The sequence below is a fragment of the Miniopterus natalensis genome, chromosome 7 (assembly GCF_054644295.1).
Source record: "Miniopterus natalensis isolate mMinNat1 chromosome 7, mMinNat1.hap1, whole genome shotgun sequence".
Taxonomy (NCBI): domain Eukaryota; kingdom Metazoa; phylum Chordata; class Mammalia; order Chiroptera; family Miniopteridae; genus Miniopterus; species Miniopterus natalensis.
The window spans coordinates 41,228,443-41,243,494 of record NC_142087.1 but is presented as its reverse complement, the minus strand read 5'-3'; the positions used below and the strand labels follow the sequence as shown (position 1 = coordinate 41,243,494).

At 37.8% G+C, this 15,052-nt stretch overlaps 1 protein-coding gene across 2 annotated transcripts in view; it reads left to right on the top strand.

The window, feature by feature from the left end:
• The first annotated feature begins 584 nt into the window (after positions 1-584).
• Positions 585-15,052, top strand: part of SMCHD1 (structural maintenance of chromosomes flexible hinge domain containing 1) — a 117,933-nt gene continuing 103,465 nt past the window's right edge. For both annotated transcript variants that reach the window (XM_087818980.1, XM_087818981.1), the window contains exons 1-5: positions 585-776; positions 7,999-8,074; positions 8,742-8,903; positions 13,120-13,202; positions 13,866-13,996. In XM_087818980.1, the coding sequence (XP_087675106.1) occupies positions 600-776; positions 7,999-8,074; positions 8,742-8,903; positions 13,120-13,202; positions 13,866-13,996 (629 nt within the window). In that variant the 5' untranslated portion in view covers positions 585-599. The remainder of the gene's footprint in view (positions 777-7,998; positions 8,075-8,741; positions 8,904-13,119; positions 13,203-13,865; positions 13,997-15,052) is intronic.

Sequence of the window (15,052 nt, the reverse complement as noted above, 5' to 3'; positions counted from 1 at the left end):
TCGTGAGAACAGTCGCTCGGAAGCTTCCCCCGCCGCTCTCGGGACCGGCTCTCCCGCCTCAGCTCAGGGATCGCCCCCCGCCCCCCAGCCCAGGTGCCCGCGAAGGGCGGGAGCGCTTCCCTCCAACTTACGCCGGGCGAGAGGGGCGGAGCGGGGCGCGGAAGCCCCGCCCAGCGCGCGCGGCCCGCGGGATTCGCCCGCCGCCTGCGAGACGCGGGCCGCTCCCTCTCCTTTCTGTGCCACAGGCCTTCGCCGCCGCCCGGGTTTAGACTCGCGCTACCACGGTCGCGTGGGCGGCCGCAGGCGCGGGCCCGCGCCCTACGGAGAGCGCGCCGCGCGCCCCCTTCGCCCCGGAGCTGCTGGCCGCGGAAGTGACGTGGGGACGGGCAGGAGTTTGTTTGAATCGGTTCCCGGGTGATCCTCGCTCTTGCGGCTCTTCGGCCGCCGCGGCGGAGGGAGGAGCTGCAGGGCGCCGGGGTTGAGACCTCGCGCCCCCCCGGGGGACCGGAGCTGAAGGCGCCGCGCGGAGCCTGCATCTGGGCCCTGGGCGCGGCGGCGGTAGGCGCCGGCGCGGCTGTTTTTTTCTCCTTTCGCCCAATATGGCAGCGGCGGGCGGCGGCGGGCCCTCGGTGGGGACTGGAGAGGGCGGCGGAGGCGACGGCTGCAAGAAGGTGTATTTGTTTGACCGGCGCGAGAAGGAGTCGGAGCTCAGCGACCGGGTGGTGCAGGTCGGGGAGCGCTCGGACTACGCGGGATTCCGCGCGTCGGTGTGCCAGGTACGCGAAGGGGCGAAGGAGGGATGCGCAGGCAGAGTTTGGGCTGGGAGGGTGACGAGAGACCCAACTTTCTCACTGAGGGCAATAAACCTGTCACCCGGCCCTGGTCCGGCGGCTTTGGCTTCCCTTTCCCGGGTGCCCGCCATCCCCGTAGCCGGGCGGCAGGAAGCCGGGGGCCGGCCCCGGCCCGGGCCTGGCGGCGCAGAGCCGGCCCCTCCGCGGGCCTCCCTCTGCCCCGGCGTTTCCCGAGCACCTCGCTGCCCAGGATTTGAGACCTCAGGTTTAGTTGGCCCGCGACGCACTTAGGACTCCGCTTGTGTCTCTCTCGTCTGGAACTTTTTATTTTTTAAAGAAGAGAGCGGAGTTGTACCGGGTGACTGTTAGGAGGCTTGCGATGCTTAAAAGTTGTGAAATTCCTGGAGTCGGTTTACCTCAGGTTGATGAAATGATGCGGTGACTTCGCGGGTCGCCCTGTCAAGGACCTTCGCAGGCCCCGCTGGCGGGACCCGCCGTAGTGGGAGCCCGCGTCCAGGCTCCCGCAGGTGCAGCTTGTCGGCTGGCCCTGGGCACCCTCGCCCCTGGGATTTCCTGAGCTCGCTCCGAGGGTGCCTGTGGGTAGCTGTAGAACCCCGAGGAAGGGTGCGTATTAGTTTGCTTTCAAAACTAATGACCGTGCGAGGAAACCAACTTCGAACCGTGAAGTGTTTTCTAAATAGGAAGTGGCGGTGCTGCCTGAGCTTTAAAGGGGTGGTGTCATGCCCTGCATTAAGCACACGAGGCTCTTGTTTCGCCATGAAGATCTCCTGGCTACCCAGGGAAAAGAAATTTGTGTGGAAGTGTCTTAACTCGAGTGGGCAGATGACTTAGGACTGCTTTAAAGACGCAACTCTGTATAGTGCTGAAGTGATTGAAATCCAGAACCATGCAAGGGACCTGGGAGCAAGGACCTTGATTTGTTCACAGCTGTGTTCTCAGTGTCTAGAACTGTGCCTGGTGCATAGTAAATGCCCAAATCAGAATGAAGATTTGAAGGACGGCAAAAATGGATGAACTTGGAAGTTCATTCTGGGCCTTGATATAGACGATTCCCATGTGTTTAGAGAGTGAAAGAAAGACTGCTTATCTTTTTTGATGAGTGTTCTGTACTCAGAACCATCCCACAAAAAGGAAACCTTTTGTTTATTATTTTTATTGTAAAAAAGATCAGCACAATAAAGAAAATATGGAACCAGAGGGGAAAAGTAAGCCTGTACTCACTGTAAAATTTGTTACCACCGTTAGCACTTGGGGTTATTTCTTTGTATCCTTAATTTTAAAAATTATTAAATTTATTGGGGTGACATTGGATAATAGTTATATATTTCAAGTGTACAATTCTATAAATACATCATCTGTATATTGCATAGTGTGCTCACCACCCGAGGTCTAGACCCTCATTTTTAAAAATAACTGTAATGCATGTTTATTTTTTCACTTAATGGCACTATTTTTCTGTTTTAATGTAAGTCTTCATAGTCAAAGCTTGAAATGGTCTGTTTAGTATCACTCTTTACATAACCAAGTCTCCTTTTGTCGACATTTACATTGCTTTCAGTTTTAAGTAATGCTATGATAAACATCTCTGAATACAGTCTTTCATGTCTTTATTTTTTGAACCTTTTTCATACCTTGGCACACATAAACTAATTGCTAAAATTCTGCAGCACACCAAAAAATGTATTCAGTTTTTTGCCGATCTGACAAAAAAAATAGGTATAATTTTGATTCATTCACTCAGGACTGCTATTGTCGTGTTGGCTTTAGTCAGTTTATTTACTTATTTTCACAATCTAAGGAAAAAGAGGCCAGTGCCCCTGACTGGCCTCTATTTTAAAAATGCTTGTGGTACACCAGTTGAAAATCTCTGGTTTAGAACATTAGAGGTAAAATTCCTGGATCAATGGTTGAGAACATTTTTAAAGTTCTTGATTCATATTTTTAAATTGGTTTTCACATAGGTTGTACTAATTTACTTTTCTTTTAGAAATAAATTCTCCCCTGTGAGAAGTTTCAGTAACTGTTAGATAGGAGAAGTATTATTAACCTCTTATTACATAAGTGGAGACTCACTTTTGGAGATGGTGACTCAATTTAAGTCAAATAAGAGAGTCAAATTAGGATTCAAACCCAGAATCCATATTCTTTCTGTTATACCACTTTGCTGCAAATAAAGTTATTTGTTATAGAGAACAGATATATTTATTCCATTTCTTTAATATTGTAACTCTAAAATCAAGGAAAAGAGTTTGCTTGCTTGCTTGTTTGTTTTACTGATTCTTTTACTTCCCACTTTTTCCTGCTAGAATGGACAAAGGTTAAATTTGATTAGCAGTGAGAGGGGAAAGCTAGTAAGAAGGGGAAAAAAGAAGGCTTTTTTATTTTTGAGAATTTACTTTTTAAAGCATCATTAGATTATGCCAACTTATCTCATAACATTGTCTCCATTACATACAAAAAAACTGAATTAAGTTACTGAATTCAAGTCCAAGGTTATACAGTTAATAAGCAGTGAAAGTGGGATTAGAATCTAGGTATGTTTGATTCTAAAGCTTGTGGGGGTTTTTTGTTGTTTATTTTTTAAATCTCCACAATGCCCACATTATCAACTAAAGCCTTCATTTTCTTTGTTAGGGGAGGAGGCAAAATAGTGTACTAAATTAAAGTTTTTCATTAAAACTTAAACCAATAACTGTTTGTAGTGCTAAAAAGTATTGTGGATCCTAAACTGTTATTTGGGGAAAACTCACCTTGTGGAAAAAGGGAGGAATCAAGAGGAAAGAAGAGGAAAGGGTAGATCTAGAAGAAGCCCTTAGACTTGTGGTAAGCAGCTATTGATCACCTGAGCCCTTGTGGCCTTGCAGAATCAAAGATTAGAAAATGACTCAATTGGCTAGTTCTTAAATATGTCCAGACATAAAATCCCATGTACGCACACCCTCCTCTCCAACCCCAGTTTTGAGGAAGTGCCTATTATACCTTGTTATCCTACTATGGCAACTTGTTATACCATCATTCTTTTTTAAATATTGTATGCTTCTTGAGGGCAGGAGCCTTACCTACTAGTTTATAGCTGTTTAATTGATGAATCAATCTCTTACTTCCATCAAAAACTTTGTACATGGGGTACATTATGTTAAAAATTACAAAAGATGAAAAGAAAAATAGTAAAAGAAGATAGACGTAGGAAATAATAGAATAGTAACCTGAGGAGAGTTAATAAGTGGGTGTTCATTTGATAATATCTGACACCAATGCTGAGCCATGAAATCAGCTTTCAATTTCTTAGAGGTCAAAACAAAGAAGGAAAGATAAGCTGCTAGGGTAGCAAAGCTTTGATTTGGGCAAAATTTCTCCCTAGATTCCTCACAAATACTGCCTGATAAAATGGACAACATCTTTACACATAGGAAAGGCTGCTGCTTATCTTGTCCTTTAATTCAAGGTAGGGTGTATGTTATTTAGGGTAGTGCAAGCTGCTTTAACCAGTTTCCATTGAAATTTTGTAGAGATTTCTCAAGTGCAGTATGAGTGTTCCTGGTCTGCGGGCGATTCAGAGACAGAGCCATTAAATATAATGCCAAAGCACAAATCATAAAGGCTAGTTTGCAGTTTCAGAGCAGTGCATTGAAGTACACAGTTTCTGACTGACTTAATCCATGGATGAAATTTTAAGTGTTTGAAGGTTGTATGGACTGTGAGTTAGCGCTTCATAAATATTTCTTAAATTTGGCTTTGGAGAGAAGTTGGGCAGCAGGTAGTTTGAAGCTGACCTAAAGACATGGGGGCAGGTACTTTATATTACTCATTAAAGGCAGATCCATATACTTTAACAGTCAATCCAGAAAAAGGTGGGATTGAAGTGCTTTTATAAAAATGAGAAAGCCTAATCAAGAGTCTCATCCAAATACAGTATGTCCTGTTTTCATACAGAGACAGGGAGAGAAAGTATATTTGTAATCAAGGCCAGATTAGTACAAATACATGAGAGACTAGTTTATGTCTGATAAGAAAGGTTTTAGACCAAAATATGAAGAGAGAAGGGTATGATATCTTGAATAAAAGCATAATGTAAAATATTTATAATCTATGGTTGTCAAATATCAGCTATAAAATATTAAGAAAAATTATAAATTCAAGAAATAATTTTTATACAGAATTATAGGAAAAGCATAGAAAAAGATAGCTTATATATCTTAATTGAATAATAGAATTATGGAGAGATTGTATGGAATAATTATATATAAACACTTTTCAGATGAACCACATAGATCTTAAAAATGCAATTTGGTGCCCTAGCCACTTTGGCTTAGTGGTTAGAGGGTCGCCCACGGACTGAAGGGTCCTGGGTTCAGTTTTGGCCAAGGGCACGTACCTTGGTTGCAGGCTCCATCCCTGGCCCCAGTTGGGGTGTCTGTGGGAGGCAACCAGACACATCAATGTTTCTCTCTCTCTTTCCTTTCCACTCTCTCTGAAAAGCAATGGAAAAAAATATCCTCAGGTGAGGATTAAAAAAAAAAAGCAATGTGGCACATAATTTTTCAGTAACTATAAAAATAAATTTTGTTCTACAGGATGCATAAGAACATGATCTAACAGTTGGGTCGTTGTAGAAATAAAGTACTAGTGAACAAAGAAATAAAGATTACACAAAAACCTGATAAAGATCTGTAAAGACAGTTTTTATTTTTGTTAAACAAATAGAATCTTTCCCCCATCAGTTTATGTTCATAGCTTCATTTCCCTAGGGTGGAATTACATATTAGTATCTTTAATTTTACTAAATTATACCATATTGCTCTTAATATGGTTGTACTAATTATCAGTCCTTTCAGCAATATGTGTATATGGTCCAGTTTTCCTGACTAGAGGCCTATGCATTTTATTTTCAGGCTTAAAAATTTTGACAGTGACATGGGAATGATAATCAGATTGTTTTAATTTCTCTGTTAACTACTTAGGGTCTATTTCAGGGTCCTCTGTTCTCTTTCACTGGTCTATTATAGTATATTTTAACTAGAAATTTTTCTTATAAAAAGCTTCAAACATATATAGAAATATAATGAACCGAAATATACTCATCACTCAGATTTAACAGTTACCAAGTATTTATACCACACTAGCATCATTTTTGTCTTTTCTATCACATTCCAGGTCTTAGTTCACTTTGTTCCTATGTACTTCAGCATGCATTTCTGTTATCACGCCATCAAAAATATTTTTAATACCGTATTTTGATGTCTCTTATTTTCTCAAAAATGTATTTGTAATGTTGGTTTGTTTTATTTTTAAATATGTCTTTAATGATTTGAGAGAGAGGAAGGGAGAGAGAGAGAAACATCAATGATGAGAGAGTCATTGATCAGCTGCCTCCTGCAGGCCCCTGCTGGGGATCGAGCCTGAAACCTGGGCATGTGCCCTGACTGGGAATTCAGCTGAGATCTCCTAGACCCTAGGTCGATGCTTAACCACTAAGCCAGGCCAGCCGGGCAATGTTGGTTTGTTTAATTCAGGATCCCAACGGGTTCTTATATTGAAGTTGGTTTTTTATGTTTCTTAATCTTCTACAATTTAAAACATTTGAGCAAAACTTTCCCCCAGTCTCTTTTTAGTTTTTCCTGACATTGATCTATTGAAGAAATCAAGTAGGTTTTTCTTTATTTAATATTTCACATTTTGGATTTGTCTGTGCTCTTTTATGGTGTAATTTAGCTTTTCCTTTATTTATATATCCTATAAACTAGAGGTTTTATTTTTAAAGGCTTCAATCAGGATTTAGGTTCAATCTCTTTGGGGTGGGGAAACAGAATTCTTCATAGGTGGTTCAGGTACTTCATATTGCATCACATCAGGAGGCACATAGTATATGGATATTTCACCTACTCTTAGCAATGCTAAAATTGAATTAGTGGGATTCAGGTGGTTTCAGGAGAGAGAAAGAGAAACATCAATTGGTTGCCTTCTGTACGCACTCCAGCCAAGGATGGAACCCACAACCCGGGTATGTGCCCTGATCAGTGTGCAGGATGCGCTCCAACCAGCTGAACCTGGCCAGGGCTCCTCCTGTATTTATTAGCTGATGTTCTTTAAAGAAAGACACCCCTCATCAACGAGAGCTGTTTGGTTACCCTGAAATACAGTTGGTGTAAGAAAGCAGGGTAGGAGCTCTTGCCTTTCCCTTTGATAGGTCAGTATGCAGAATAAGGAGTTGGTGCCTTAGTTTCGGCCGTGACTAAGGGTTTTAAAAGACTTGAGTATCATTAGTCTAGATTTTTTTAGTGGTCTTCTGTAGTAAGGTTGGTCTACATTAACTAGTTCATCATTACCTGAAACAGAAGTCAGCCTTTTCTCTGTTTGTACATTGTCGTGTTGTTTAATTTTATTAAGAACCTGTGTCTTTTAATTTTAACGATATGTAAAATGTTAATGAAAACATTAACTCACTTTTCTAATTCCCATTTTTTGATTTGTTTTGAAATTTTTAGTTATTTATGTGTTCATTGGTCATTAATTTGTAGTTTCCTCTTTTTGATTATTCATGTCTTTTTGCTTTTTCTCTTTGTTGATCTTTATCTAGATTTATGAAAACTTTTTTTTTCTGCTAAGGCTGCTAACTCTGTCTCTTCTTTCTCTTCTGTCTCCTGCATCCCGCACCCCCCAATTAATAATTTGCCTAAAATTTTAAAGTTATTCTTTTGGAAAGGGTTGTAATCGATCTAATGAGTCTTTAATACAGGTAACCTGCATAGCATGGCCTTTTTTATCTCAGTGTTCTAAAATATTAACCTCTATTCTAATACTTTTGTTTTTACATATTTAAATATTTAATGTATGTGAATATGTGTTGTGTTAATAAGTTTACTTACATATTGATTTGAAGTAACGCCTTTTGTCTGGGAGGAGCCTGCTAATGTTGAAACCTTTCCAAAATGTCCCACCTATTCACTTGTGATCCTAGATGGCATATAATAGCAGAATAAACAACCTTGTTTAAGCAAATAATTTACAGATAGATTTGTGCTTAATTATGAAGAGGCAAAATTTTAAAATACTAAGACAGCCAAGTAAATGTAGTAATTGTTACAATATTATAATATACTATTAGTATTTTTATACTTTTTAAACTTGACTGGTGCATTTATTTCCTTTGTGTATTAATTGATTTTATTTCTATTATTTTGGATAGACACTTGGCATTTCACCTGAGGAAAAGTTTGTTATTACAACAACAAGTAGGAAAGAAATTACCTGTGATAATTTTGGTAAGTAATGTTCAGTTTATGCTTTTATTTTTAATATGTTCTAGTACATTGTAAGGCAGTAACTATTTGATTACATAGATAAGCATCCAAAAACTGTTGATGATTTTGGTTACTTTGTTGGGATGGGGAAGGAAACTGTCTATATGTTCACAGTTTGTGCAGAGGTCATATTTTTCAAGCAAGATTATAGAAAAATAGTTGATATCATTTATGACTACAGAAGATGAGACCTTGCCCAACACCTAGCCACAGGCCTTCCATGTGGACTTTCAAAGAAGCTAATTCTCCTAATCAACTTGGATTCTTCCATTATCTTTTTTTACCCAATTGGATTCTAAGACCTGCCAGTTTTTCATGCCTAATTTCCTTTTGAATGTAACCATTCTCCTTTCATGTTGATACCACTCTAATGTAGTTCCTAATCTGATTTCCTGTGATAATTTAACTTACTAAGAATTGAGGGTTGCAGATACATGGAAGTATTTGGGCCTATTCAACTGATAATCTCAACAAAACACAGCTGAATTTATAGATCAAACCATTGTTTGGGGGTTTGCCTCTACCATCTCTAAAGATATTTCATAGATAGAATTTGCATATTTAAAATTATAAATTGACGTGTTTTTGAGTCTAGCTTTGCACTTAAGATGTTACCTTTTGATTATAGACGAAACTGTTCAAGACGGAGTTACTCTGTACCTGCTACAGTCAGTCAATCAGTTACTACTGACAGCTACAAAAGAAAGGATTGAATTCCTGCCTCACTATGACACGCTGGTTAAAAGCGGCATGTATGAATATTATGCCAGTGAAGGACAAAATCCGTTACGTAAGTGCTCCTTTTATACTGACCTCGTTAAATCGTCACTCTCCCTGACCTCCATCACCTGCCCACTCCTTTACTTTAAAAAAATTCTCTCATTCTACTTTTTTAGAAGACTGTGACAAGTCATTGTGAGCTTCCTTCCTTCAACCTCTTCATCACAATATAGTTCGTTTTCTACCTAAGTTATCTTCGTAGTAAAGATACTGCTCCTTTAAAACTAACCTGTTATTAGAATTCATTCCCTTTCAACTTGTGAGAGATCTTGTGTCTACACATCCTTCTATCTCATGTATGCTCTCCTCTCTGATTAATTCTTCCTCGACTCCTATACACCTCTACCAATTCAGAAAAGAATTGTTTTACCTCACAGATTTGTGTAGTTGAACTGCATGAGTAAGTGGTTTGTGTTCTAATCTCCATTTCTTTATTTCCTATCGCCTTTACTACTTGCAAGTTTTTATCCTACCTTTGGATTGTTTGCTAGTGATCTTTACAAATCAGTTGATTTAGAGAATCTTTTCTGTTTGGACCCTGCTAAAGTATTTAATATTACTTAGATGTTCCTTATAAACTTTCTTATTTAAAATACTTCTTATTGTATATGCATTATAGTTTGTAGGAAATTAGAAAACATAGATAAGCAAAAAGAACATAAAGAATATCCATATCTTTGCCACCCAGATATAACCACCACTAACACTTCAGTGTTTATCACTTCAGATCTTTTCATGTTGTTTGGTGTTTTTTCTATTTTAGTGGTTTTATATGACGCATGCTACTTTAACTTACTTTTTTGCTTAAAATGAACATCTTTAATATATGTCAATATATATTTGCAATGTATATTTAGATAGCAATATACTGAACAGCATTCTGTTTTTAGACATTTAGGTTATTTCAGTTTTGTTTTTTTTTATTACAAATGACTGGGTATTCTTATGATTAAGTCTTTGTGCACATCCTCACCTTAAGTGCTACTAGTACTATTTCTGTTATCAGTTGCAGTGCCAGGTACTGCAGTGCTTTATGAGCATTTTCTCATCTAATCCTTGATCCTATGTGGAAGCTAACGTTAGGTAATAACCCTGTTTTGCAGAAGAACTGAGGCTAAGGGGTTTTAGGTAACTTGCCAAAGGCCACTGTATTGGCAAGTTTTGGAGCTAGGATTTGAACCCTAAGCAGAGTGATTTCACAGCTTGAACTTATAAACAGTGTATTGATCACCTCTGATATTCTTTTCATACAAAAAAAATGCTTTTATTTCTTCAGTCTTAAAAACATCATAACCTTACTACTTCTACCAGCTACTGCCCAGATTTTTGCTCTGTTTACAGCAAAACTTCTCAGAAGAGTTGACTTTACTCTTAGCAGTACCTGTCCTCCCATTCTCTCCTATTCACTCTCCTGTACTTATACTTTTAAGGTTACCAGTGACTAAATCCAGTGATCAATTTTCAGTTCTTATTTTACTCAAGGCATTATTTGACATAGTTTATTACTTCTTCCTCCTTGATACAATTTTCACTTGGCTTTTGAGAGACCACATTCTATTTTCTTTCTACCACTGGCTGCCTTCTCTTTTCCCTTTCCCTACCTTATTTTTTTAATTATTGAGGTATAATTGACGTATCTCCCCAGCTTCTTAATGTTGAAGTGTCTAAGGGCTTAGTCCTTGGTCCCTTATCTCCTCTTATTTCCTTACTTGGTGATCCCATCCAATCTTGTGGCTCAAAATACCTTACCATTTTTATGTCAGTGACTCTCAAATGGAGGTTGTGAGAAATGGTCATTTTTACTTAAATATTGAAAATAATGATACTTATCTCCTGGATTCCAAATTTTGTCTATCCAGCAACTGTCCATGTGGCATCTCCACTAGAATATCTAAGATGGGAACCCTGATCTCTTCACTGAATCCCATATTACAGTTTTCCCATTCAGATTGATCATTGCTCTGTCCTTTCAGTTGCTAAAGCCAAAAGTCAAATAGATTCTTCTTTGTCTCATACATTTCATTCAATCTGTCAGAAAATCCTGTTGGCACTATCTTCTTTATTTATCTAGAAATGACCATTTCTCAGCACTTCTATAGCTAACACTAGGTCTGAGGCATCATCATATTACCTAGATTATACCAGTCTCTTAATTCATCTATCTCTTTTCATGCCTGTCCACATAAAGGTTGAGAAGTCAGATTGTGTTATTCCTTTACTGAAAATACTTATGGCTCCCATTTCATTAAGAGTAAAGGCCAAACTCTTTACAATTTCTTACATGGCCTTATCAGCTCTGCTTTATATCTTAGTTTGTTTTCACAACTCTTCTTACTCTTTCACTCCCCTCTAGTTTCAGCTTTATTCTCAGTTCAGGGACCTGTGCTTGGAATGCTCTTTCACCAGATAGCCCCTGTCTCATTCCCTTAACCCATTCAAGTCTTGCTTATGTTACCTTCCTAACAAAACTTACCTTGATTACCCTTTTTAAAATTGCAACTGTGTTCCTGCTATATCTTTACTGTTTTTAATCTCTTTTCTCTGCAACATATACTACCTTCTAAAATACTAAATAATTTACTTATTATGATTATATTTGATTTCCCACCTTTCTCCACTAAAATGTTAATTCCACAAGAACAGGATTTTTGTTTGCTGTGTTCAGTTCATAGACCAATGCCTGGCAAATAGAGGGTGCTTAAATACTTGCCTGTTGAATGAATCTTTAATTCTTTCTCTGGGGACCAATTTCTAAATGTACAGTCATGGAGTCAATAGATATATTCATTTCTGTGACTTTTGATAGAGATTAATGCCCATCCAATTGGTTTTAACCAGGTTTCATTCCTACCATCATTATAAGAATAAACAGGGACTTTCACTATTTAAACTCTTGCTTTGATTTTTGTGACTTTCCCTACTTCTTTCCCTACTTCTCTTTCCTTTGCCTTTGGTGTTACTTTGGGTTATTTTTGACTGTATGGTGGACATCTCTTCAGTTCATGCTGATCATTTCTTTTTATACTTTTCTCTTAGTGAACTGATCCAAGCCTTAACTATTCTGTGTCAATGAAGCAAAAATATCTCTGACTATCTATCTTTATTCTCCCAATTAAGCACAATATCTGTTCCAGCTCCCTTTGGAACACCTTTACTCACTGAGCTTGATATAGTGGTAGGACATTTCCTCTAAAACTGAATTTTTTTTCCCTTCCCTCTAAATTTTCCCCTTATGGGAAATATGACCAATTGTACAGTCTTCTGGAGCAAATACCCGAAACTCTGTTGGATTTCTTTTTTCTCCTCTCCTTTTATATATAATCAAGTACTAAATTTTACTCATTTCTTCTAAATTTGTCTTAACTTTTTTTTCTTCTTATTTCCTACAGTGTTCCTTCTCCATTTTTCAGTTATTACCCTTAACCAGATCCTTATACATATCTGATTTCTAGCTAGTTTATAAACATAGTCATCCCCTAACTGTTCAGAGTGTGGAAGCCTTGCTGTAGTGCTACTCTGTGGATTAATTACAGCTTTAGTTGGGTTATGCTTCAGTGGAAGTAAGAGACATAAATTTGCTATGTTCTTCTTTTTAATTAAGGGAATAAAAGTGAGAAATAATTTGAGTAGTGACCTTGAAGAAAGGAGAATATTTGGAACAATGCAGAGCCAGTAATACATTGAGCATCCAGTTGGTTGTGTAGTAAGAAACCAGTAGCAGTTCTGTGTCAGTTAACCAGACATGTTTTACTGTTTGACAAGCTGCTATTAGTCATAAGATATGTATCTAAATTAGCTCTTAATACACACGTTTATAGTTGCTTTATATTTGCCTCCATATCTCTGTATGTGCTTACTTTGGACTTCTGCATAATGTGATTACATACCACAGAGTGTTATTGGATTTTTATGGTTAGGGTCTTCTGTCTCTTATGTCTGTATGTCTGTCTTTAGATTTTAAACTCCTTGAGGCCAGGAATCATGGCTGGCTGACTCATGCCATATAAAGTACTGGTTGATGACTGCTTTTTATGCTTGTGGTGATTGGTGATAATGCCATTAATTATGTATTATATCATTAGGATCAGAATAATACTTTAATTCTAGTTATTTGGAAAATAAAAGGGATGGCTTAAGGTACTTTAGAGTGTCTTCTACTTGGGACTTTTATATGAAGTATTTGGGAGGGAAAATTTAAGCAATAATGTTTCCTCATTGTTTTCTAGCATTTGCCCTTGCAGAATTAATTGACAATTCATTGTCTGCTACTTCTCGTAACACTGGGATTAGAAGAATACAGATCAAATTGGTAAGAAAATAATACAATTAAGCAATTTAACTTTTCCTTTTATAAAAGTAGTATAAGTTAATTGGGGGAAAATTAAAAAATAAAGATGAAATAATTATCTGATATCTCTTCATCCATTGTTAAAATTTTTTCTATGCATATATGTATACAAATGTGTGATCATAGTGTACATTTTTTTTGTGATCTTCTTTCCCTTAATAGTAAGTATGTTATAAACATTGCCATATCATGAATGTTCTGCAGTATAATATACCATTGCTGCAGGTTGGTTTATTGGCATGATATAAATTATATATAATGTAAAATATAATATAAATGCAATATAAATTAGCCTAGTATTATTGAACATTTAGGTTTTTTCTTGTGTTTTAGCCTTTGTAAGCAATGTTGACATGGTAAACATCCTTATAGGTCTTTGTACACATCTCTGATTAATTCATCAAGGTAAATTCTGAGAAATAAAATTTCTAAATTAAAGGACATGAAGAATTCTAAGACTTTTGCTTCGTACAGCTGAAGTGCCTTTTAGAAAGTTGTATTAATTTACAGTTCCACCAGAAATGTATGAGTGAGCCTGTTGAATCACTTTTCTATATTTACCTTTTCATGTTTTTAATATTGACTTGACTTTTCCTGTCTTTCTGAACTTATTTTATTTTACAGCATTTTGATGAAACACAAGGAAAACCTGCTGTCGCAGTGATAGATAATGGAAGAGGAATGACCTCTAAACAGCTTAACAACTGGGCCGTGTATAGGTTGTCCAAATTTACAAGGCAAGGTGATTTTGAAAGGTTAGAAAACCTTACTCACTTTTTTATGGGCAGCTGGGTATTTTAATAAGGATAAGCATTCATATATTTCTTTAGTTGTACATTAGAGGTTTTGATGTTCTCAGCATATTTATTTAGATTTTTATATCATAGCATTTTTATGATCAATATTTCATTTAGAAATAGCAAAACTACATAAGTCATATTGTGCCCGTTCACTGAACAATTGTTTTTGCATTCTGAAGTATGTAGGAGTTATTGTTGATATGTTGAGTACTTTGAGGCATTTCCCTCTTTTCTTTTTTTTTTTTTAAAAATATATCTTTATTGATTTCAGAGAGAGGAAAGGAGAGGGAGAGAGAGAGAGATAGAAACATCGATGATGAGAGAGTCATTGATAAGCCTGCAACCAGGCATGTGCCCTGACCGGGAATCGAACCCCGATCGCCTGGATCCTAGGTCGACGCTCAACCGCTGAGCCATGTCTGGCCGGGCCATTTCCCTCTTTTCTTACTAAGTTTGACAAAAGCTGTGTAGCCTCTAGAGGAGTAGAATGGTTTTAAAATAGGCTTTAGAAATCACTAATATCACTTAAAAAATGTCTAAATGTCTAATGCATGTAGTTCTGTTGAGCTCTATTATTCTACTCTTGGGGCTCTGCGTTACAAGACATTCACAGCTGCTAGGGAATAGAATCTGTTCGGGAGTTTTATATCACAATGTGTTTGTAAAAAATATCCTGAATGAAAATGTCATAGAGAAAACAATATAGTAGAAACTGTCAGGGATATAAAGATTCAGGTCCTTGGGATAGTAACTCAGTTCTAGTAAGCAGTGATCCACAAATCTTTTGATATTTTAAACTGTCTTGTGTACTTTAGGAAACATACTTGGGAAGAGTATGTTGGCATTCTTATTAAGTAGTTAGTATTTGTTCATGTCCTGTTTTGCTCTTTCCTATGTAAAGGAAAGTCTCCCAAATTTAAGGATTAATCTCGATAATGTGTTAAAAAGTAATGTAATTAACACATTTGCATTCTCACTTCTGAAATTTTACCACCCTTACAATTTTCATCA